Source organism: Rhipicephalus microplus, chromosome 4 (genome assembly GCF_043290135.1).
Source record: "Rhipicephalus microplus isolate Deutch F79 chromosome 4, USDA_Rmic, whole genome shotgun sequence".
Lineage (NCBI taxonomy): Eukaryota > Metazoa > Arthropoda > Arachnida > Ixodida > Ixodidae > Rhipicephalus > Rhipicephalus microplus.
In genome coordinates this window covers 30247575-30273251 of record NC_134703.1, presented here as the reverse complement: position 1 = coordinate 30273251, position 25677 = coordinate 30247575, and the positions used below count along the sequence as shown (strand labels likewise).

At 45.3% G+C, this 25677-nt stretch overlaps 1 protein-coding gene across 2 annotated transcripts; it reads right to left on the bottom strand.

Moving 5' to 3' along the window:
* Positions 1-505: 505 nt before the first annotated feature.
* On the bottom strand, positions 506-25588 carry mRpL37 (mitochondrial ribosomal protein L37). 2 transcript variants are annotated; one of them, XM_075892440.1, is made up of 8 exons: positions 25435-25588; positions 24573-24812; positions 22198-22313; positions 20575-20812; positions 11645-11763; positions 11295-11480; positions 6900-7048; positions 506-833 (listed from the first exon to the last, which is right to left on the bottom strand). In XM_075892440.1, the coding sequence occupies exons 2-8, from the start codon at positions 24749-24751 to the stop codon at positions 561-563; spliced, it is 1260 nt and encodes a 419-aa protein (XP_075748555.1). In that variant the 5' UTR covers positions 24752-24812; positions 25435-25588; the 3' UTR covers positions 506-560. The 2 variants fall into 2 exon arrangements, with proteins under 2 accessions (XP_075748555.1, XP_037278568.2); XM_037422671.2 differs by having other exon boundaries at positions 25398-25587.
* Between the last annotated feature and the right edge of the window lie 89 nt (positions 25589-25677).

Below are 25677 nucleotides of genomic sequence, written 5' to 3'. Positions count from 1 at the left end.
TGCAATTCGCTGTTATTCACAGTAAAAATTAAAAAAGAAAAGATGCACACATTCTGTTTTGTGTTTGATTATTTCTCTCCGATTTTAATAATCTATTCAACAGAGAAATTAGACAAACTACACACTTGGTGTCAAATAACTATAGCGGCGTGACCTGCTATTGTAGATTATGTCGTAACACATAGAGGAGGTCTGAGTAGAGGAATGACGCCAAAGCACTACCAACAACATTAGGGCCATTTCTTTTTGTAAGTCATCCCCTCATTCTCTTAATGCGCGCCCGTGCAAAGAAGGGCAAGCAGCGTTCAGCTTGACATTTCACCTCTTTCTACGGCACGTAGCGTTGCAAATTTTGGTAGACGTTATCATGAACACCCAGTGTGCTTGTCAGCTCAAAATGGTCAGACCTTGTGAGGGACCCCTTAAATGCACTTCATCAATCTAAATTGATCTGAAGGGCTGCTTTTAGTCTCTCTTCAGTGCAACTTGAGATAGATGCAAACACTGCTCAGCATTACATTTTATTGGCTTCTGTCTATACCGTCGCTGACTCTATATTACTAACTCTGGAGAGATGGCAGCTGGCTGAACCCATTGGTGTAGAATGCGAGAAAATGTTGGAAGACAGCGGGATTGTGGCCCACCATGCCTTCAATGTGATTGCAGCTTTCAAAAAGCTTGTGTGGCTCCCCTGCCACCCAGACCTGGTTCTTGATGCCTTCGTCAGTGGAGAGGTCGAGTGTATTCAGCTGGTACGCCAGAAAGCCAAATGTTTCGGCATCACTGTACGTGCACTGCAGAGCCACAGGCTCTGGTAAGGTCAGTGTGTCTGCCTGAAAAACAAGAGGGCACAGTTCTTAACATACTCACAATACACTTAGCTATACAATAGTTTCAGCTATACAGTTCCAAAGAGTACTATGGGCTTCAAATTAGTCTATCATCATCCCTAGAGACCGAAATCTAGGCAAATGGTTATTTTGTTTCTTGCGTTGTTATAGTGCCATTTTGATGTATGGACATGAATTAGAGGTTAAGAAAGGCCTTTATGGTGTTTCTATAGAGCCTATAAATGGGTATTTTAGGTGTTTGTGCCTAAATGCCTATAAGTGCCTATAAATGCCTATTTTCTAAATGAGCACCTACCATATAAACCGTAATATAAGTTGAGATATTTTCAATAAAACAACGAGCTAAAGTCGCCTCTCATCTTATATAGCGGTGTATAGCCGACAGTGCACTGCTATCTGGCAACATGTGGCTTGCATGTGCATGAGAAGCTGGACACAGCCATATTCTCATTCACCAGGTTGTTGTTTTTTTCTCTCTTGTTTGTTTTTTGTGTTTGTGATTTGCCTCTTATCAGTTCTAAGTTCTTGCTCCGCTTGACATTGTGTTTCATTTTTAGTGGTCTTCTTTTTTTTTTTTTTCGTTCACTGAATATAAGTAGCGGTACAAGGAGGCAGTACTCAGCTGCGTTTAAACTAGAGGTTGAGTTCGCAGAAGCGAATAGGAATATGGCTGCTCAGCGCCGCTTTGGTGTATCAGAAAAAAGCGTGCGCTATAGGAGGGTACAGAAAGGGAAGCTGCAGATGTGCGATCCTCGGAAAATGTAATTTCGTGGGCGAAGTGCGGTTCATCCGCAGCTAGAGAATACACTAGGGAACTTTGTGTGGGAAGTTCATGCATGCTCGCTGCCAGTGACCGTGGATACCATTCGCAAGAAAGCTGTGGAGCTCGCTCGAGAAGCTGGGCTCACTACAGAAGAGTTTCGTGCACCAAACTCTTGGGTGCGTCGATTCATGAGACGCAAAGGATTTTCTTTCCAATGGCACACATCCATCTGTGAGAAGTTTCCAGACGAGTTCGAGGACAAGCTTATAAACTTTCAGGGCTTCGTGAACCAGCCTCGGGAGCAGAACAACTACATGATGGGGCAGATTGACAATGCCGATGAGACCCCCGTGTGGTTTCACATGCCTTCATCGACCATGATCATGCAGCGTGGCGCCAAGGATATGAAGCTGTTATCCACTGGCAACGAGCACTCACTCTTCACCGTCATGCTGGCATGCATGGCAGATGGTGCACCAAACTCTTCGGTGCGTATTTTTCCGTATTTACTCAGATCTCACAGGTATTAACAAAAACTTGTACATTTTTCCCCCTCACTTCATCTCTATGCATTGTGATCATGACTGTAAGGTACTTGAAACGCGATGCCGCACAAATGTGTTTCATTATTCATTCTTTCCTCACACCTTCACGCTTTGGAACAGACTTCCTAAAGGTATAGCAGATTGTAAAACACTTTCTCAGTTCCAGCTGTTTTTACATACAAATTTTCCATATGTCGCCTCTTTGTAGCATACACCGCTTTGTTATTAGCTCATTCTTTTATCTTTGTCTTTGTGTAAACATATGTGCTTTTACGTGATTAATCGTGTTACCCCCCCGCAATAATGCCCTCGTGGCGCTGCAGGTAATTCTATAAATAAATAAAAAAATGGTAGGAAGCTTTCGCCCTTCATCATTTTCAAACATAAAACAATGCCAAAGGAAGTGTTCCCGCCCGGTGTTGTCGTTTGCGTCAACAAAAAGGGATACATGTACGAGGCCATGATGCTCGAATGGATACGAGTAGTCTGGAACCGTCAGCCAGGTGCACTGCTGCGTATTTGCAGCATGTTGGTGTTAGATGCGTTTTGTGGTCACTTAACCGACGCTGTGAAGCGCGCACTGGGCGATGGAAAAAACGGACCTCGCCGTGATACCATGTAGTATGACGTCCATCCACCAACCAATCGACGTTGTGCTAAACTAGCTGTTCAAGGACCGAGTGCGACTGGAGCACCAAAAGTGGATGTCTGGCGACAACCCAAAGACACGGATGGGCCGCCTACAGAGGCCTTCGCTTGTGACTGTTTGTGGCTGGGTGCTTTCCGCCTGGCGTTCCTTGCCAGATTCTATGATGAAAAATGCTTTTAAAAAATGTTCCATCAGCAACTCGCTGTATGGCACGGAAGACAACGCACTGTAGGAGGCGGCCAGCGACAAACTCTCATCTTCAGAAGACAGTGGTGCTTCGTCTGCCGAATAGGAACAGTTGCGATGGTGGTTGAGGGGAGCTCCGACGATCGGGGTGCGGCGCGCCCAATTTGCAAATAAATGTCGTTCAGCAATTTTGGGTTGTTTTCCTTTTTTTTTTCTTTTTTTGGTAACATGAACTTGGGAGGTCAACGACCTATATACCCACTCGACCTATAGTCCGTTTTATACGGTATATGAGCGTTAGTCAAGCCCAAATTTGGTTTTCGAGCGTGGTGTGAAACTGTTATTAATGTTAAAAAATGCAACATTGATATTTCCAAACACTATAACATACCTGCCAAGTCTTCCGAATTGGCCGGGAAACTCCCGGATTTTGATCGTTTTTTCCGGTTGTAAGATTTTCATAAAAATCTCCCGGAAATCAATTTCTGTGCGTGATCTGGTCGCATTGACAAAAAAAGCAGCTCAATCCGCTCCAGGCTTTTTGAACCTATATACCCCATTTTATTATACATGAGTTTAGGAGGCGTTCATGTAAACGTACAGTATAATCAGTGATGCGAAACCGCGGCAGATACGAATTCTTTAAATTCCCCAGCCAGTTTTTGCTATGTACATTAAGCCTCAATTCGAATTTTCCGAACACACCTCCTAATTGTACATTAGGCCTCAATTCGAATGCTCCGAACACACTTCCTAATCGCGGCGGGTGATACGAACTTCAGTACGAAAACCGTCGAACAAAGGCCGAGAGCAGCGTACTCGAAGCTTCGGAAGTATGCATGCGACCGGCGCACGCACTGTCTTCTACAGTGCATGTGTTTGTCGTTGCCACAACCGTTGTGGATGAAACCGCGGTCGCTCTTGACACGATCATGTATGGCGACAACGTAACAGACAGAACCCCAAAAGTGCGCGCTCTCCAGTCATGGCAACGCTGCTTTCCACAAACTCTGCGGAAAAAACTGCGGCAGATGCTATTGTAGATGGCATAAAATGACTTAGTTTTGAAGGCGCGTGCGCAGCCAAGCGCATGGAGAATGTAAAATGAACTACCGTTTGCTGCAACCGCCGCGCACAAAATCGCATTCGCGGTGACGCGATAGCCACCGACGAGCCCCGAGAGCACGCAGCAGTACGTTAAAAGCAGTAAATACGTAAAAAACAAAAAGTTACAGTTTTGCCGCAAGGGCGAAGCAATAAATTCGACAGCAACTTGGAATGTAATGCTGAGAACGGCAAGCAGATCGAAACGTGCAGCGCGCTGCTCCCACACAAATTACGCACGAAAACGATATTCGTAGGACGAGAGCAAACTAACAACGTTTACCGCTCGACATGTAACGTGCTGTTAAACCAAAACGATGCACGATACGTAATCACAGGTACAGATGAGTACAAACTAACAAGTGCCCCAGTTGTTATACATCACTGTGTATGAAAAACGCGCTGTTTTCCCAAAAGGGGCTTGTGCAGCGACCAAAGTGACCTTTGTGGGCCCGGCTTGAAACTTGTATCCCTCCCCTTTCGTCTCATGTAGCCATCGCAAGCTTCATTCCTTCACCGTTCTCTTCGGTATTGGAATGGAAAATCACATGACCCATACGCACCAAGAACTACATGCGTAAGCAAGGTCACACGTGCATGACGAGCCCCAGCCATCTTGTGCACGTACGCCATCGATGTTGTGTCGTTTTGGCGTTCTTTATTGTGCATTATCCAGTTTCTGTGGTATGAATCAGTCAGTGCGTGCACTTTAGGAGAGGCTGGCAAAGATCATGTATTGTGACTGCGATACACCACGCCGCTCCGCTGAAACTGCGGTCAGAGACGACGCACCATTCACAAGCTAAGCGTTGTCAGGGTTGGCAAAGGCGTGATGCAGGAACGACGAGAAGACGAACACAAGCGAAATGGGGTGGTAGTAGTAGTAGTAGTAGTAGTAGTAGTAGTAGTAGTAGTAGTAGTAGTAGTAGTAGTAGTAGTGTATAGTAGTAGTAGCAGTTAGTATGTGTGATTTTACGTAAAAAAACCACGATATGAATATGAGGGAAGCCGTAGTGGAGGTCTCCACAAATTTTGACCAGCTGGTGTTCTTTAAAGTGCACTTACATCGCGCAGTACGTGGGCATCTAGTTTTTCGCCTTCATCTGAAATGTGACCGCCGCGGCCACAATCGAACCCGTGGCATTCGGGTTCGATGGTGGACGCAAAACAAAGGCCGATTAGTGAATAGCATCTCGACTAAACAAAACAAAAATAGAAATAATAACAAGGTGAGATTCTATTTGCGTGTTTTATTATTTTTCTCAGCTTTCATTCATTATACTGATTTTGAAAGGGCAGTGCAAAGACACAGAGAAAAGAAAGACATAGAAACAAAGAGCGCTGTCTTTCTTTTTCCTTTGCCTTTGCGCTTCCTTTTCAAAACGATATGAAGTAGCTAGCTCAAACCAAAGTACTCCTCATTCATGGTGCAGAACAGAACACACAAACTGCACATGCCAAGCAAAGTAATGTCACGTGCAATGCTCTTAATAAGGTATCGTTTAAAATGCAAGATATAATCAGGAGACAGGGCATTTTTCGTCCGTTTTTCTAGATACAGCTAGCATTTAACGAAGTTCTGATGAAGAGCGTACGGCATGCAACGTCAACCCACCAATGTCAACGTAAAGGAGCAGCGTTCCTTGCTGTACGTCACTCCCTAGATATTGGGGCGCACGCACCGTGAGGAGGGCAAGTGGCATTCATTCCAAATTGAACGTTTTTCCAAAACATGTAATTTTCCAAGTCTTAACAGAAATGATCCAGAGTGCCCGGTACACCATAGGGTAGAAATTGGCCCTACGCGATTAGACCTAGCATCCCTCTCTTCTGAGATATCAGTGGTCTCGTTATTTGCTCCTCTGCTGCCTTTCCCAGCCACAACAAAACAAGAGACCCAGGAGAGTGTTAATTGGATGGTGGACACTTGATGCACAATGCTAAGCGATAAAACGAAAGACCACATACTGCGAACTGTGCGGGAAATGCATGCCTATGTTCAATCGTTGGTACCTTTCTGTTATCTTAAACAATATCTTTTTTTTTTTTCTTCTTGTCATAGATACAAGTCACCCACGTCGTTGTTTTGGAATATTTCAGTTTTTTTTTTGTTGCGGCTGCATTTCCGATGCAGGCAGAAATGTTGTAGGCCCGTGTGCTCAGATTTGGGTGCACGTTAAAGAACCCCAGGTGGTCGAAATTTCCGGAGCCCTCCACTTTGGCGTCTCTCATAATCATATCGTGGTTTTGGGACGTTAAACCCCACATATCAATCAATCAATCAATCGAATATTTCAGTTTTTGTAGAAATTTATTGTGCCTGTAATTTTGATTTTGAGGGCCTAAAATGGTGCTTACCTGCCTGTTTTTGGCACCTAAAACACACTTCTTTAGTGCTTAAAAATATGGCCCCTAATCATCACCACCAAAGTACTTAGTAATGTGAAGCCACTTTTATGAATTCTACGATATATTTTGCGTCTGTCATGCTGTCCTGATACTGATGGCATATGCATTGCTCATTCATGACACCATGCATATGGAGTCTGCTTCAGGCACGAGCTCTTGCATGAGCACATTAGTGTTCCTGTTGAAGGACTGGTTTGACACCGCCCAGCATGTTTGCTCTGAGCAGAACAAACCATGATGATCAAACCAAACACTACGAGTATATGTGGTCATACTGGAATGTGCAGAGCTCACATGTCAGATACTACACCAGCACTAAAATTGAAATAAATAAATACAAATGTATAAGCACTCCTTTAAATAGAATACTGAGAATATAAAGAAAGACATACCCCATACAGTTGCCTGGCTCTGGCTGCTGCGAATGTGAAGCATGCAAGAATGGCACGGGCCATCTTTTCCTTGGGAAACCAGAAATAGTGGTACGGGTGTGTCACATGAAGTGTGTGCGGATGCTGGTTGAGTGCCACTCTTGGAACAGCTGCAAGATAGACAGAACGCAAGATAAAACTTCTCATAACGAGCTTTGACATTGAGAGATGGACCAGACCTGTCAACGCTAGTAGGCTTTTACACTTGCTAAATGTGCTACTAAATCCAAAGTCAACTTTTTCTTATGGTATCTTATGGACCAAAATCTACATTTAATGGAGCCTATTTTTTTTTAGCGCAAGGAAAATCTTAGTCGTCAGTGAGTCTGATCTCAAAATGGTCAAGTGAAAAGTGACGCGAAACATTTCTAATCAAAGCTTTTCTATCTGCAGCAAATATGAAACGGTGAGCACGAGGGCGGTTCATTTTCGAGCGTGGTAGTTTACCACGCATGCGTGCACTCCGCGCACATGAGCCTTTTACGACATAAGCAGCACAGAATTGAGCGAGGCTGGATGATAATACAGTACATACTCTAGTTTTGAGGACTGGCGTGCACAACAGCATCAGACTATGTGACCATGTTCAGCAAAGTGATCGACTCCATATTGCACAATCCATCTTTAACACTTTTCTGCTAGGCTGCACAGCAAAATGGTTTTTGATAATTTTAAGCTTGATTTAAAAATATAAGCCCTAGTCGCAACGTGAAAAAAAAAAAATGCTGGAATATGTCACCATATTTCATGCTCTTTGCAATTCTACTATGATCTAATCGCACGTTCTGGCCAGTTGTCGGTCCCTTTATAGGGCAAGCTTTTTACTAGGGGTGTGCGAATATTCGAAGTTACGAATATTTTTCTAATAGTATTTGCTATTCAATTCGATTCACACTCAAAGTTTACTATTGAATAAGCTTCTCTATAACAAATATTGTCCACATCCAATTGGCAGTTGTCCCTTCACATTTTCAATACAATTCACCCCATCACACATTACTATTGCAGCAAAGCTGCCTTTCAGGCTCTGCTACAATTGCAAATATATTGACTCAAGGAAGCGCTGGTTCCAACATGGAGGTGATATAAGTGGCATGTTTCATGATGTCAAGATCCTGGGTAGGAGTAAAGATAGAAAGCCATGAGAACTTTTAGAAGTGTTTCTTTTTATCAACAAATATGGTAGCAATCGCGTTAATCAGACATCTGTTGTCTTTTTTGCCCCAAAACATGCGTTTTTTTAGTCGTACTGTTGATGCGTAATCTCTTCCTAGCGCCTCCTGTAGCCTGCCAAATGTTACGCTCGCGCCGGCGTGTTTGGACGATATATTCTGTGTGTCATAAACACTCCATCAAAGTTGTTAGTAGCGCTTGTGCTGAGTGATTCTGTGTGTCTGTCATATATTTTCACGCTACATCATGATTATGAAATGTGGCAGAGATGGGGGTTCAATGCTGTTCTGGACCTAAAATTTGGGCAGCAAGTGTGAAAAGTCAAATGCCAAAGATTTTTAGCATTCTAAATTGCAGATGTTCCTATACACTGGCGCCTACGAGAAAGATGTGAAATTGAACTAGAAGAGGACACACCTTCGTCTGCCACATCAGTTGCATTTCCAGAGAAGATGAAAGAAAAGGAGAGGCTGAGAAAATAGCACCTCTGCCTTTCATAAATAAAGTGTTGTTCACAACACTTAGGCTGTACCAAATCATGTGCGTAAATACCATACGGCTTCCGCAGTACCTACTTCTTGATAAGACAACTACTAAACACTGCCCCGCCAGCACTTCATCAACCAAGCCAAAAGCAACACTCCCGTGTTGCTATTCCATAAGAATATGCTTAGGAATCCTCTGCAACATTTTTTTTCTGCAATTTCAATTTAAAATACATTTTAATTGATTCACACTCACACTTAAACTCACACTTTAAACTCGCTTCGCACCTAAAATTTTGCTATTCCAGCTGCTCTACTTCTTACTTTAGTACTGCTTCATCTGTACTGTGGTCATGAAATGAATACATAATGAAAGTCATTGTGTCCAGAGGAAAATCATTTCATTAAATAATTATAATGTGGCTTAGAGCAGCTTTCAAGAACCACTGCCAAAAGCTAAAAAATGCATAAAAACTACTCACATTCAAAATACAGCGTAGACAGCTTATAACTTGAGTTGCAAAAGTTGCAAATAACCGCACTATAAGACGTACTGCACTATAAACTAAACAACCTCCTTCAATAGCCGCATTTGCACAACATGTGTTCAGCACGCAGCCTCGCGTGTGACGTGGAGAATGGAGGCATGTGACGTGTGATGCTTACAACCATATAAATTTCTGAATTTTAAAAAGTAAACGTCCAAAAACCTGTGTTACAAACGAAATTAACCCAAGGAGAGGGGGGAGGATTAACAAAAGAAGCACCAACATAAAAATTCAATGACTACCTTTCAGAGTGTCCCGATGTCTAATTATGACAAAAACTTTACGTACTGAGCAGTACCAATTGTTTATTTTCACGGGCGCACACCCGATGTCAAGATACTGCGATTGAACCACGAACCACTATTAAAGTGTTACACGTTGCACCCATGGCCTCGTCTTCATTGACAATATACATTCCTTTCCCTTTAAGGGCAGCCGCTGCAAAAAATTGCATTGATTCGGTACCAAACTGCAACTCTGATAGCTTGTAACAGCTACTGAAAAGCAGCCAGTGCTAAATTAGGCCTAGCCTGCCACTCGGCACGCTGTCGCAGAAAGTTTGTCCAACACAACATGAAGATTGGGTGCCAAAAAGCACCGAACTTAGAGCAATGTGCATGATACAAAACTTGCGCTCGTGGCTGGGAGGTAATGACAACAAAAGCCCCCTAAGCTTATGTAAGTCCATGCACTGGCAGCAAAGGCAAAAACTTGCATCATATGGGCATAAAACATCTAAAGATGAGGTAGCAAATGCAATACCGTATGCATGATAACGAGGACACTTTTCTCGACAGGAAACTCGAAGGGCACTTTGAAGAGGTCATGCTCGCACGTGCCATGCAGAGCGTGTGCGGCCGACAGGCAACCGAAACCATGCCGACAGTGGTGCAAAGGCTTCTCCGTCCCCTAGGCAACCGCCTTCCGCCCTCATTCGGTGAGCCCGCACAGCACCGCCACGTTTTTTTTTTTCCTTTCCTTTTTCCACCCTTCACCCCTTGTATGTTCATGCTGTGTGCCCTCCTCCTCCGCAATCACTTGGTCGCTCACTCCCCAGTGATGCTACTCATTTGAAAAGTGCACCAGCTACTGCTTTTGTCAAAAATACTTTCCAGCAACTGCATCATAACTGGTCTTTCATCTGGGAGGGCTGAACAATGAGCGGTACAAGTATACATAGGGTTCAATGGAAGTGTAACCGGGAGCCGAAAAATACTACGTTGTAACCGGTTCTGTACTATAAGTGGTTACGTTATAGACGGTCTGCACTGTATAGGTTAGTCATTTCAGTAATATTTCTTTCGTCAGTAATTCTTGCTTAGTACTTTTTAAGCACTCACATTTTATTTCTTCACCCCCTAACCTAACCTGACATAAACTAGCACAGCGCTTCTTTCATATCAAAGCTTTTAAAACATCTTTATGCCGTTTTGTTGATATGATAAGTACCCAATTAGCTCATGAATGTAACTTGTCACCCCAGTACCACTGTCTGGACCAATTTTATAATAACATAAATGTGGAAACGCCCTAACATGACACAATTTACAGCACAGCCTTGGCTTTAAAATTGCAGCTGTACAAAAGTAAAACCTTGTGTAAACATACTAGGTTAAAACGAAGTATTGAAACACTGCCTATAATACTTCTATTTCAAAGTGCACATGTCCCACTGGTCCACTGAGACAGCAGGAATAGAATAATCCAATGACTCTATTACTATTGAATTCTTAGTCATGCCTTTTTCTGAAAATTCAAGATGTTCTGTCAATGCTATCACTAGGATCAACAGGTTGTGAATGTTAAATCATAAAAAATGAATACAACTGAATGCAAATGATGGCTACAGTGCAATGTCTTAGGAAGCATGCAAATTTGGTCCTGGTATACACAACACCAGAAAGTATAACCTGCACTACCAGGAGCAGGATTTCACAGCAGAGCACTAAACTTAAGAAGAGGGAGAGAGAGCTATCGAAATGCGGGCATATTCTACTGTATTCTCGCCAACAGTGACATAGAGAGTGATATCTGAGAAGGAGGAGAGCAGCAACTTAAAAAAGAGAGAAAAAAGAAAGAAGAAAGAAAGAAGTATGGTACAAGAACATAGGTGGCCCCTTTGGCAGAGCCATTGCTCTTCTTTGACTTACGGTAAATGTCGTCCATACGATAAATGTGGCCCTTGTCCAAGTCAAGTGTGTACTTGGCAGGGTACAGGTCAGGCATCGCCATGTCCGCCGTGGCCTTGACATCCTCGGGGGTGTTAAAGGCACTCAGTGGAACCTTGCTCGTGGTCAGGGTGTCGACCTCACTTGTAAACACCACAGTGTTCCCATCTGCAAAGCATGGTTAAAGTGGGGCAGCCGAGGGTCACAATAGTTCAGGCCTGCTTTAATAATATACTACCTGCACTGCGATGATTTAGTACCTCTAGCTTGTAAAGATATCAACAAGCAATCAAGCAAAAAAAAAAAAATGAATAGGGCGATCAGATACACACCTGCCTTCTGGAAGCAGACATTGCTGACCACATCAGAAAGGCGGGTACGATCCATAACATCTGGAACTTGGCTGGTCAGCTTCTCGCACAAATGATGGTAGCTGGCAAGCACGTGAGAACTGCAGACCACAAGGGAGTGAACTTTGAGAAGGCAAAAGGCCCAAAATTGAAAGAATTAAATGGCAACAAAGCAGTATAGCTTTCAAGGGAGCCTGCTACGATTGTGGGCAAAAAGAACTCCCTTTTTTTTTTTTTGCCTGTAGTGAACGGAACAAAGATATAAAGAAACATTCTGCTCAGAACAAATAAGTGGCGACAAATGACATCTTAAAACCACATGTTAGCATAGTACCAACAGTATTTCTTGAATGATTGCTATATTAACCTACACGACAATGCAGCCTCCAAAGTGGCAAATTCGCAATGTAGTGGAATGTTCATGTTGTAGTGGAGCATACGCACTAACGTGTATGCGCCTTCCAAAGAGAAGGAAAAAACCCCGTGCTCTGATTGCACGAGAACCTGGGCCGCCTTTTGCCAGACTTGTCGTACGGCCATTTTTCGTTGCGACATCGTTGCGACTTCTCCGGTTCAATAAACGTCATCACATTTGGTGGAGGCTGCTGAGATCCCCAAGCAGACCTGGAGCTCCGCTCTCGCAAGTTGCCCGAGAGACCACTGCAAAACATGACTGACGCAGTCGCCAACCAGCCCATCCCAGCCCAGCCAGCACCACCGGCTGTCCCGTCTACCTGCCCCGGCGCTACTCGCCAACGGGACCCACCAATCTTCAGCGGCAGTGGCGAGCAAGACGTCGAGGACTGGCTCTCCTTGTACGAACGCGTAAGCGCCAGTAACAAGTGGGACAACGACTCTAAGCTCGCCTACGTTATATTTTACTTGGCAGACGTAGCTAAACTTTGGTTTACGAACCGCGAAACCGCCATCGCCAACTGGTCTTCCTTTAAGACACTCGTCACTGAAGCGTTCGGCCGACCAGAGGTCCGCAAGCTCCGCGCTGACCAGCGCCTGCGCCACCGAGCCCAGCAGCCTGGCGAGACGTTTACTAGTTACATAGAGGACGTGCTCGACCTCTGCAAGCGTGTGAATCCATCTATGCCCGAAGAAGAAAAAATTCGGCAGATTCTCAAGGGCATCGAGGATGGCGCATTCCAGATGTTGCTAGCGAAAAGCCCGAACACGGTGGCAATCCTCGTAAGCCTCTGCCAGAGCTTTGATGAATTGCGCCGTCAGCGTTCCATCGCCCGACAGAGTGTCCTACCGCCGGATTCGATCTCGGCCGTCACACTCACAAATGCCAACGTTTGCAAAGAAAGTCTGTCCAACCAGATCAAAGACTTCATCAGGGAGGAAGTCGCCCGACAGCTCTCCCTGCTGCCGCATAGCGACGCGCCCACCGCAAGCCTGCCTACGACACTGCAGCAGGCCATACGCACGGAAATTTGTGATGTCCTCCCTACAGTGCAGGCCCCTTACCCGTGCACTTCAGTAGCGCCTAATCTCTCAGCTGTCGGCTACGCACCACCTGCACCACCTTCACCTCTCAGCTACGCAGCTGTGGTCGCGCGGCCCCCACCGCATCCAGTCGCCTTATCAGCTCCACCTCCTCCGGCCTCGCCTCCAGTTTACAGGCCCTCACCTCGCTTTTTCCATCGATCTAATGAGTGGCGCACTCAAGACAATCGTCCTATCTGCTTCGCCTGTGGCATCGCTGGCCACATTGCACGCTTCTGCCGCCGTCGCCCCACACCTGCAAACGCATACTTCGGAACTCCTACTTACGCGCCGCAGCAGGCCACCGCATCTGCCTATGAACAGAGGCACTCAGACTCGGATCGCCGCCCATCGACTGCTCGTTTCCCATCCCCTCGTCGCCGGTCGCCATCGCCTATGCGTCGTCGACCACCTCCTGAGGAGGGAAACTAATCAGTGCAGTTCCGGAGGCAAGAACTGCAACTTGTGCGCAATTCCCAAGGCCTCCGTTTTCGCCGAAAAATGTTGTTGATGTCGATGTTGAGGGAGTCGCCACATTAGCGTTAATTGATACCGGGGCCGCCGTTTCTGTGATGGACGTCAAATTTTGTCGGAAACTGAAGAAAGTGACCACATCTCTCTGTGGCATGGTGCTGTCCACGGCTAGCGCGCAACGCATTCATCCCTCGGCTCTGTGTATGGCGCGCGTCGTCATCCAAGATGTTTTGTACGTCGTACAGTTTTTTGTTCTGCCATCTTGCTCTCATGACCTTATCCTCGGTTGGGATTTCTTATCAGGTCATGAAGCTATCATCGATTGTTCCCGTGCCGAAGTGTCCCTTGTGCCAACATATGAATTTCCACCACCCGACCGGTCTCCTCGGCTCTGCAAACTCATCGCTGACGACGACATCACCTTGCCCCCGGAAGCTTCGGTCCCTGTAAGCCTTTCATGTGTGGCGCAACCTGACGCCACGGTGGTGTTTACGCCATCTCCTGTTTTTACTGAACGCAAGGGCATCGTTCTCCCATTTGCCGTTCTTACAATTGCATCTGGTTTAACCGTAATGCTGGTTACCAACCACTGCAACTACCCCATCAGCTTACTTCGTGGTGAAACGTTGGGATATGTGCAACCTGTCGACCATATCGATGATATTATTCTTCCCGACGAAACGCCATGTCACATTGCCGCAATAACTCATGCGTCTGAGCCATCAAGTTTGTCAGCCTTCGACAATGCTATTGACGCAGACCTTCCCCTCTCGCATCGCCGCCAACTTGTTGCTCTCCTTAACAAGTTTCGCTCTTCTTTCGACTTTCAAGAACCTGCTTTGGGCCGCACCACGACTATCACTCATACTATTGACACCGGCTCACATTTGCCTCTGCGACAGCGTCCTTACCGCGTTTCCGCCGAAAAGCGCCGCGTCATTACCGAGCAAGTAGACGACATGCTTAAACGTGGAGTGATACAGCCTTCTCAAAGCGCTTGGTCATCACCTGTCGTTCTGGTCAAGAAAAAAGATGGCACCGTTCGATTTTGCGTGGACTATTGCCGCTTAAACAAGATTACGAAGAAAGATGTCTACCCGCTACCACGAATAGACGATGCTCTTGACTGTTTACAAGGCGCCGAGTACTTTACATCCTTGGATCTGCGTTCTGGGTATTGGCAGGTGCCAATGGCTGAATGTGATCGCCCTAAAACAGCCTTTGTAACGCCAGATGGTCTATATGAGTTCAAAGTGATGCCATTTGGGCTCTGCAACGCACCTGCCACATTTGAGCGCATGATCGATACCATCTTGCGTGCCCATAAGTGGAAAACTTGCTTGTGTTACCTGGACGACATCGTAGTCTTTTCGTCTGATTTCCCGACACATCTTGTTCGCCTCCACGAGATTCTGACGTGTCTAACTTCTGCGGGCCTACAACTTAACTCCAAAAAGTGCCACTTCGCAGCACGAAAACTAACCATCTTGGAACATGTCATCACAAGAGACGGTGTTCTTCCGGATCCCGATAAGCTTCGGGCTGTCGCTGACTTCCCGTTGCCCACATCACTGAAAGCTCTAAGAAGTTTCGTCGGTCTCTGCTCGTACTTTCGTCGCTTTGTGCCCAACTTCGCGTCCATCATCGCACCTCTAACAAGTCTGCTCTCCAACAGCAAAGGTCACCTGCATGTGACGACGCATTTCGCCAGCTGCGCCGCCTGCTGACCTCACCACCCATTCTTCGTCACTACGACCCCGCTGCTGCCACAGAAATTCACACCGATGCAAGTGGCATCGGTCTTGGTGCAGTTTTGGCACAACGGAAAGGCACCCAAGCCGAATACGTAGTCGCCTATGCAAGTCGCGCTCTCAAGAAGGCTGAATTGAATTACTCCGTGACAGAGAAGGAGTGTTTGGCCATAATCTGGGCCTTGACGAAGTTTCGCCCGTACCTTTACGGCCGCCCTTTCGACGTGGTCACAGACCACCACGCTCTATGTTGGCTGTCCACAGTGAAAGACCCGTCCGGACGCCTGGGACGTTGGGCACTTCGATTGCAAGAATACGACATCCGTGTAGTATATCGTTCCGGTCGCAAGCATGCAGATGCCGATGCACTTTCGCGATCGCCTTTGACCCCAGATGTGGCTTCTCTGTCACCACTTTTTACCACCTTGTCACCAATAGACACCACTGACATGCTTTAGGAGCAGCGTAAAGATCCATACCTTGCATTGTTACTCGACTACCTTACCGATCCGTCTGCTGTCCCTTCCACGAGAGCGCTACGCCGACAAGCAGCCCACTTTTCCGTGCGAGACAGCATTCTGTACCGCCGCAACTACATGCCTGGTGGTCGGAAGTGGCTCCTTGCTGTCCCAACTCATATGCGCTCTGACATCTGCATGAATTTCCATGCAGACCCTCAAAGTGCTCACGCAGGTGTCCTGAAAACCTACGAAAGGCTGCGCCAACGATATTACTGGCGAGGAATGTATCGCTTTGTGCAGAAATACGTTCAGTCTTGCACCACTTGCCAACAGAACAAGACACCTCCGCGGCACCTTACTGGCATGTTACAGCTGCTCCCATGCCCGGCTCGCCCATTCGACCGCGTGGGTATCGATCTCTATGGCCCCCTCCCATATAGTCGCTCTGGAAACCGGTGGATTATTGTCGGCGTCGATCATCTGACACGCTACGCTGAGACTGCAGCTCTACCAGCAGCGACTCCCCACGAAGTTGCACTCTTCATTCTCCGCCATGGGGCTCCACGGGAATTACTCAGTGATAGGGGTCGAGTGTTCCTGTCGGAGGTCATCCAAGCTATTCTCGCTGAATGCAACATCATCCACCGGAAATCTACCGCATACCATCCACAGACGAATGGTCTCACTGAACGGTTCAACCGCACACTTGGCGACATGCTGAGGATGTACACCTCCTCCGACCACACTAACTGGGACGCTGTCTTGCCTTTTGTTACCTTCGCTTACAACACCGCGACGCAAGCGACTACCGGTTTTTCCCCGTTCTTTCTGTTGTACGGCCGCGAACCATCCCACCCACTCGACACCATACTCCCGTACCGCCCTGATGTATCGGAGTGCTCCCCGCTTTCGGAAGTCACCAGATACGCTGAAGACTGCCGTCAGTTGGCTCGGTCTATGACAAGTGAGGCTCAAGGTCTACAAAAAACCCGGCATGATGACGCTCATCACATAGCGCCTACGTTTCGTACTGGCTCCCTCGTGTGGCTTTGGGTGCCCCCGCACGTTCCTGGCCTGTCTTCTAAGCTTCTGGCCCGGTACCATGGTCCATACCGTGTCATTGACGCAACCTCACCAGTGAATTACATCGTCGAGCCCCTAACACAATCGCCAGATTTGCGCCGTCGAGGACGCGAGACCGTACACGTCGACCGTCTCAAGCCCTACTACGACCCCCTCATTGTGCCTACTCCCTGAGTCGCCAGGATGGCTACTCTTCAACCCGGGGGGTATTGTAGTGGAGCATACGCACTAACGTGTATGCGCCTTCCAAAGAGAAGGAAAAAACCCCGTGCTCTGATTGCACGAGAACCTGGGCCGCCTTTTGCCAGACTTGTCGTACGGCCATTTTTCGTTGCGACATCGTTGCGACTTCTCCGGTTCAATAAACGTCATCACAATGTGTATTATTCTACAATACAGTGAGAACTGCTTACTACTCTCCTTATATAGCTGGTGTTATTAGTTTACAGCAGCATGACTGCATGACTGTTTTGTTTAAGCAATTATTGTTGTAATCCAGGTAAGTTAAAAAAAAAATCAGCTACTTCCAAGTAATGGTCAACACTTTTGTCGCAATTCTGTCACAGTGGCTGTTGCAGGAAAAAAAAAAAACACTTCAAATGTTTTATAAGTGGCCCATTGACAACAGCAAAGAGTGAAGTCGCCTGAAGTGATGCCCTGCCCACTTTGCAGATGGTGAAAGCATGTTCTAGCAGTCTAAAAGTATGCGTCTTCTCCACATCCGTTCTTTTGTTGGTAATTATGAAAAATATCAGTTCTTTTGATTAAATCCAATACTTATTTTGATTGGTAAACTACAATTTCAGGTGCTTTCCTAGCTTTCAGCAAGCTGTACCACCATGGCAGTTTGCGGGGTCTAGACTACAGTCGATAGAATTGCCAATGTTATATGAAATATTCGTCAAACTGAAATTCAATTTTGTAAGCAAAATAAAGACACCAAAGACTTTCTTTTTAACACGTGAAGTGCCTGTAGAATGCTTAAATAATAAGACAGCTCATTGCAGTAGCATGAAAAAATTGCTCCCCCCCCCCAAACGAAATCGTGAGAAAATCCGAATGCATTTTTTGTGCAGAGAGTATAAGTTTAGTGACTCAAATTAATGAGGAGACGAGGATTTGACCATTCATTTACACATTCATCAGCCAGCGAGCCATCGAGAATAAGGCACGCGTGCTTCACTCCATTTATTTATACGTTTGAGCGAGCGGGCGGGAGAGTGGGGCATAGGGAGGAGAGGGAGAGCGAATGAAGAGAGAAGGAGCGGCGAAGCACTGCACTTACCCTCTTCTAAACTTTTTTCCACACATCCGGGAGCTCTGCCGAGCTCCCGCAATGCAAGCGCCCTCACAATGCAGAGCGCGCTCCTCCTCTCTGCTCACTCTATGCTTCTCTGGCCGTACCAACTGCTCAGGTTGCTAGGGGCTAAGATAGGCACGTGCGGAGAGATAACAGCTGCTGGCTCGCAGACACCAAGAGACGTCTAACAATCCCTAACTAAGAAATGCATTTGCATTAAAAAAAAAAGATCAATTTTCTTACACCTGAGATGTGGCAACAGCAGCTTGATGCTGTACCAGCGAAGCAGCCCTCTTTACAGGTGCCAACCGTTAGATATGAACACAAAAGAAATGCAGCTCTAATGCACTGAGGTGATATAGAATATGTGTCCACCGAAACCGCATGCAACTCAATCATATCCGCACTGACCCCAGCAAGGCTTTCAGTTTATTACCTTGGTCTTTTTCTGGGACAGAAGTGGAACTTGATTATGATAAAATCGCAGAAAAGAGAGAAAGAGAGAGATAAATATAGAGGAAAGGCAGGGAAGTTAACCAAGCTTGGCTCGGTTGGTTACCCTGCACTTGGGGGTGGGGGGGGAAAGGGGGAATAATTGAAAGGAAAGAGATAGAAAAGAAGAGGAGTAAGAAAAAGAAGGACGAATAGTCAGCTCGGGACTACACAGCATGGTCTCACACTGTTCTTTCACAAGCGCTCGTGAAGTCTGGTGGTCCTTATGAAGTACAAGAGGGCTTTCGTGGCTTCTATGGACATGAAGTTATGACAAGTTATGTTAAGAAGGCTTGTGTAACTATTCAAACGAATATTACAGTATTCAAAATGAATGAATAAATGTGTAATACTAGTACACATTTCCCGTAAAAGTGGTTTCACTGCAGTGAATGGTTGCTAGGCCGTGAAAACAATTGTTTAAATGTATTAGTTCGAAAGTAATTCTCTTGTAAAAGTAGTTTCGCTGTAGTAAAGGTGAGCTAAGCCATGAAAATGCCAACACAAGGCTGAGAAAGTCCACACTGCCGCAAATCTCTACTTCAATCGATGTGAGCACATTACCCTCACAACGATTTATCATTTTTTAAATTTAAAAACTTGTTATACTGGCTTGGATGCTCAAAGTATAGTTAATTTTATAACGTGGCATATTTTACAGGCTATCACTTGTAGAAAAAAAGAATGACATTTGCACTTGCCTTGTTTCAATTAAAAGGAATATTGTGCAGGTCAGTTCAGTCATGACTAACATGCCCAGTTTTCTTTCCTCTAAGTGCTATACGATACTATTTGATTCAAAATCATTCCACCAGATGACTGTTTGCTTCCAACTTAAATTTCACCATTCACACAAGCCTATACAAGTGAAATACTTGATTATATCAAGGCTTAACTGCATTATTTTGTTTACAGACACATAAAAAAGCAGCACTGGCCAGACAGCTTCGAAAAGTCTAAGTGCAGGAGCTGGACTGACAATAAACGCAAGTGCAACAACTTTACCACAAATGACTGCCAAATTTTGTGATCGCTTACAAAACATAATGGTGTATAATGGCCTTTACATGCGCTACCCGCACAGCCGCAACGCACGCGCCGGAACCCCCGCCGCATGCTAGCGGGGGACAAATAAGCCAATTGGCGACGCTCTTTCAACCTCCGCAGCATCGCCAATTGGCTTATTTGTCCCCCGCTTGCGTGCGGCAGGGGTCCCGGCACGTGCGTTGCGGCTGTGCGGGAAGTGCGTGGAACGGCCCTAAAAGCTAATGTGCGTTGATGAGCTCCGCACGGTCTGTACAAAGTAGCTGAAGCTATTGGAGATGTGGGATCAAGGCACAGTACCAAATAATTAGTATTCTGATAACAAGCAACATATGTGGGCCCATACAGCAAGTGAATGTAAAGTGTAATTGCGGCTTCATCAGTTGGAAAATTTTAACCAGTAGTTGTCCCAAAGAAACCAATTCAAACAAAAGTCCTATTTACACAGTAAAAAAAAAATTATAGAAAGCTGATTTCACTGCTACAATTAGTTTTCTAAAACTGGTGGATCACTCGGGACAATTTCCAGGCATTAGACATGGAAAAAAAATTTGCCAAGCAGTTATATATGTGCGGCTAATTTCAGTTCAAGTTCAAAATAGGCTTGTGTGCTGATAGTTCCACTCGAATGAAGTATGTGAGTAAGGGTATCAGTGCAGTTACAGATGCTACAAAATACGCATTGAGAGAACTTTTGACAAATTATTTTTGGGCTGATGACCACAAGTTATAAACAAATTGACACCTTTCTATAAAAGCAGCATAGTGCCCTTTCTTTCAATGGGCTAAAATTGAGACACACAAACTTACACCTTGCGATACACGGGTACTCCGAATTCTCGTGGAAACCTCATGTGGGGCTGGGTCAGGTCGATCTTCCTGGGCAGTTTCACCTGGGTGCAGTCGTACAAGTGCACCTGTGCAAGAGCCTCTTTGGCAGCCACCTGTTGAGCAGCTCCGAGGGTGTGCAACCTGACATGCTCCAAAAGTGCTGTGGGGAGGCCATCATACCGGACCGTCTTGGTCAGCAGACACATATGCTTGTCCCCTGGTGTTGGTGCAAAAGCACAGAGATTATTTAAAAAGCGCATTGCATACTCACTCACCACAAATTCCTTTCACAGTAATCGTACCACTTGCCGAGTGCACACAAGATGGCCAGCCAACAAATATAGATCTCATTGATTGATATGTGAGTTTAACGTCCCAAAACCACTATATGATTTATGAGAGACGCCGTAGTGGAGGGCTCCGGAAATTTAGACCACCTGGGGTTCTTTAACGTGCAGCCAAATCTGAGCACACGGGCCTACAACATTTCCGCCTTCATCGGAAATGCAGCCGGGATTCGAACCCGCGCCCTGCGGGTCAGCAGCCGAGTACCTTAGCCACTAGACCACCGCGGCGGGGCAACAAATATAGATCTCAAAGTGACCTGTCTTTTAAGTGCAGTTTGCTTTTCCTACCCCAAGAGCTTGGTACAAATGTTGTGAATATATGTGTAGGTGTGTCCATATGCTGGAGCAGACCAGCGCATATTATGACTCAATTTTGACCAATAAAGTACAGTCACTGATCACACCTACTAAATTCTGTGCAAATGAACAATAAATCATGACCTAAAGCATACACATATATAATGGTGGATCGCAAGCAGCACGATAGCACGACAAAATAGAAAATTTAATAGTGCTTGGTAATGAGGTCTTTTTCCTGCAGTGGACATGATGATGATAATGAGCTGCTCTGATTCTTCTTAGTATTTAAACTCCCTGAATAAGGACCCCAATTTACACGTGCCTTTTTCCCGATAAGTTTACTACAAGGCCATATAGGTGTACTTTTGGTGCATCAGTTTCACATACAAGGGCTGTCGTCAGTTTTAATTTCAGAGTGCCCGTGTAATGCCTTAGCAGCACCGACAGTGGTGTGATAAATAAAATAATAATACTGCATGATGCAAAAAAAAACATGACCACACTTTATTACAGAAAGTTTATTTCCTCCACTAGATCGATTGTAGCATGAGCTTTTAACTAATTATTTACTTTACCAATTAAAGCTGAATAATTGAAAAGTTAATGAATTTAGTCATGTTAATTATCACAAAACTACACTAACCATTCTATATGTGAAGGCCACCCATCTGGGCACTCAAACGGCATCAATAACGTCATCATTCATAATGGTATAATTTTAAAATGTTGGTGTACCTAAAGAAAAGCAGCTGGTGTAGCAGGCAAGGTTGTATACTTCTGGTTTACAGCGTCAGGGCAATGTCGCTGACCAGCACTGATTTAACATGAACATACTGCACATTCCAAACAAAATTATGCAGACACTGTGAGTCCTTCCCTTGATTCAGCCAACAGAAGGAGTAAAACCCAGGCACATGAAGATTCCCACCACAGATGGCAAAGTGCCAGGACCGACCTTCTAGGAGACGAGATTTTTTGTGCACAATGTAGGCCTCCTGGTCATGCCAGTCAGGGTTCCTGCTATCCAGGCGCTTTTCATTCGGTATGCCATGGGGCTCGGGAAGGTCAAACCTGCAGCAGCACAAGTTCTTGACATCATCCAGAAGATTTGCTAGTTGGGCAAGTTGGTCCATACTAAGTTAACTACAAAAAAAGCCACAAAACATCGAAATTGGAAAGAGCAGAGCGACAGAAACAGAGACGTGGTACTAACAACTGACGTTTATTTCTTCCCCAAGTCCATGCAACGCGTGCACAGATAACAAAGCAAAAAACCAGCTAATCTAAAAAGATCACCTCTGTGCTAGGAACAAACATTCTTTCCTGGTGAGATAAACCGAAGCTGCACTAACACATCTGTCTGGACCAAACTCGCAAGCTACCCGAACTCGTTGATAACGTCACGCGTTTAAGCACCTCAAAGTATAACACAGAAGTGATGGTGGTGTTCGAGAACAAAAGAATCTTGTGATTATGCCATACGTACATGGCATATTACACAGATTAAAAAAGGTTGCGGCCAGGATTAGTGTAAAACTGGTCTCCAAGCAAACTCATGGGTCTTTGTAAGAGGGTTGTGCAGCTCGGCACAAGAAGCAAGATTGGCGACATAAAACATGTTAAGAAATACTTCATGTGTGACACATGTGTGGTGTATTGTATCCCTTTAAGTTGTGACAACTTTTACTTAGGACAATCTGGTCGATATGTCAATATTCGGTTGAGGTAGCAAGCAAAACTTCTACCCTCGGGCACTGGTGGTAACTTGCCGTTGCATTGCAAGTTGTGTGAATGAACGCCCCCTATTTGACAAGGTTACAATTTCAGGTAAAAATGCAGCGAGAACAGGAGATTATTGAGGTGTTCCATATCTGGAAACTTGTTCCAGACAAATGTGTTAGTGCAGCTTCAGACTATCTTACCAGGGAAAGAATGGTTGCTTCTAGCACAGAGGTGATCTGCTTAGATTAACTGGTTTTTTGGTTTGTTATCTGCGCATGCGTTGCATAGATTTGGGAAAAAAGGTTTTTCCAAAATAAATGTCAGTTTTTAGGCCACGTCTCTGCTCTCTGTTTCTTCCGCACTGCTTTTTTTCCGATTTCAACGTTTTGTGGCTTCTTTTGTAGTTAACTAAGTTGACATCACCACCAGTTAGGGGTACTGCATTAGTGACGAGCCTGCCCATGCTACTCCTACCAACACTCACAATGTCTACACTCACAGCAGGGCTAACTTTCTAGTTGAGAAATCTAACTGCCCACTCAAGCTCCTCTTTACATCTTTCCCCTTTATTATATGAAGTGCAAACTTAAACTTCCTTTTTTTTTTAGAAATACGCATGAATGCATCACGACGTTTAAAGCAAACGTTTGTTTACCTCTTCCAAAGTGTTTGGTGTTTATAGGGACTTCACAGTTGTTGACGAGTATTTTCCAATGTTTTAAAGGCCTCTTACTAGACCTCACTAAAAAATTTCGATGCTGTTTCTGCATTAATACAGGAAGTGCAGAGCTCTGATCTCTAATTTTACACAGCGCATCAACTGCACAACATTTTTCAGAGCAATGGCATACAACAATGACTTATACACGAGTTTCGAGTGGGGAAAAAAAAAAAAAAAGGATAGTTATTTGAAAACGGACCAGTCTCGACTTGTCCAGCTTTCAGTGTTCTACTTTTGTGCCCACTGTAGCAGGAAAGCCTCCTTTGTAACAGATCACACAGTGCTGTCATTGTCACATAGTAATGCGTGGACAGCATTGTTCTGGAGTATTTTTTTTTTCCATTAATATGACCTACTCAGTGGAAGGAGTACATATTCAGAGATCCTAAAGTCCAGTTGTTGAAGCAAGTAAACAAAAAGGATACAGCGTGTCGTATACCTTCCAGTTTGTTTTGTTTTTTCTTTTCTCACTTGCGTGTATGTGTATAATTTACCTCCTCGGGCAAAGACTTTGTTTACCTTGTATTATCAACACATATATTTCACAGATAGCGAAAGGTAAATATGCTTCAAATTCCTACACCAGCATGTGCAAGACGCTTATTCTTTGCAACTAGATGACCACAGCTCATTCACTGCTGTACTTTTTTTTTGTTTTTTGCACCATGAGGTACACGCAGGTGAGATGCGGCACTCGCATGACAAAAAAACTTGTGTAACACTACACAAGACAATATCGAGCACTAGCAGAGGTATCGCAGCCAAATCGAGAGGAAGTTACACCTGATGTATGTGAAACTAGTTTTACATGGGATGGTTTAATTTCACGGAACGCGCTGATTTCTCCAAGATGCCAGTTGTTAATGCAGGAGCGCGAGATGACTTACGGTTCCGGCACGAATTCGTTTGCGGCGACCTGAAGAGCGTCGTGAATTTCGACCCCCATGTCCAGGAGTGGCTGCGGCGTGGGAAACTTGTGCACTTTGCGCAAGGTCCTTCTGTTCTTCCATAGCCTCTTGCGGTAGTAGATCTCGTTTTGTATGCGCAACACCGCACTCAACCTCATCGTGCAGGCACACCGGTGACAAAGCTGCACCTCTCTTCGCAAGCCAAGAGACCACAGGTTTCTGCGAAGGAAAAGAGATGTCCTAGTTTCAGTTATGACGAAGCTCGGTGACAAGTCGAATGCAAGGTTTCGGGTTCAGCTCCGGCTTCAGAGGCGACCAGCCAACAGGCACTTTCGATCATCGCGACCTAATTTAACGACAGGTTTATTTGGGCAAGATGCGAACCGGAGTGCTCGCAATTGAGAAATTTGACCACAATCGGGGCTTGATCGCGGTAAAAAGCGCCCGTGTGGCAGCTGCAAGAGAGCTGCAAGAGCTTGCAATAGGCAAGTTCTTGCTAGGCAATTTACGCAAACGCCACGAATGAAAAACGTGTAGTGCTATAATCACAACTATTGTAACTCGGTTGCCCTAAAAATCCTGCGCCACCCACTCAATTATATTCTCAGGAGCTCTTCTAAAGCCCCAACGTCAAGCAAGAGACTTCAGCAACACAAGTCGGAATTTTACGGACTTCACCGCGGAGGGCGAGTGTTGGCGATATATTTTCAACAAATAAAAACATCGTTATCGCACATGAATAGCGAGATGTTTACGCAGCAAGCACATTACGTAGCAATAGAAGGAACGAGGTGACCTACTCACTATTAATAACGATCAACATAAAACTAAAACAACTCGCATTTCAGCACGCTGCCCGTTCAAACGCTCATGGAGGCTGCCATGTTGCCTGTTGCACAGCGTCTTCGCATAAGGTAAATCATCAACACGGCTTTTAGTAACATTTATTAGGAAAGCTGTATCATATCACAATATTGTTTTGGGTGTAATGATGTGGCTTTGGGTGGAAAGATAAATATTAAGTTACTCCAACGCCTCCTAGATATCCCGTGCCTGCTGGATTATCGGCGGTCACTTGGGAAGC

Excerpts from the sequence above, each read along its gene's own strand:
- mRpL37 (XM_075892440.1), bottom strand. The coding sequence starts at position 24,751 with ATGAGGTTGAGTGCGGTGTTGCGCATACAAAACGAGATCTACTACCGC. Across the intron at positions 11,764-20,574 it reads GTACCCGTGTATCGCAAGGT|TTCTCACGTGCTTGCCAGCT; the intron begins GTAAGTTTGTGT and ends TGTGGTCTGCAG. Across the intron at positions 7,049-11,294 it reads TCGTATGGACGACATTTACC|CTGTTCCAAGAGTGGCACTC; the intron begins GTAAGTCAAAGA and ends TCTATCTTGCAG.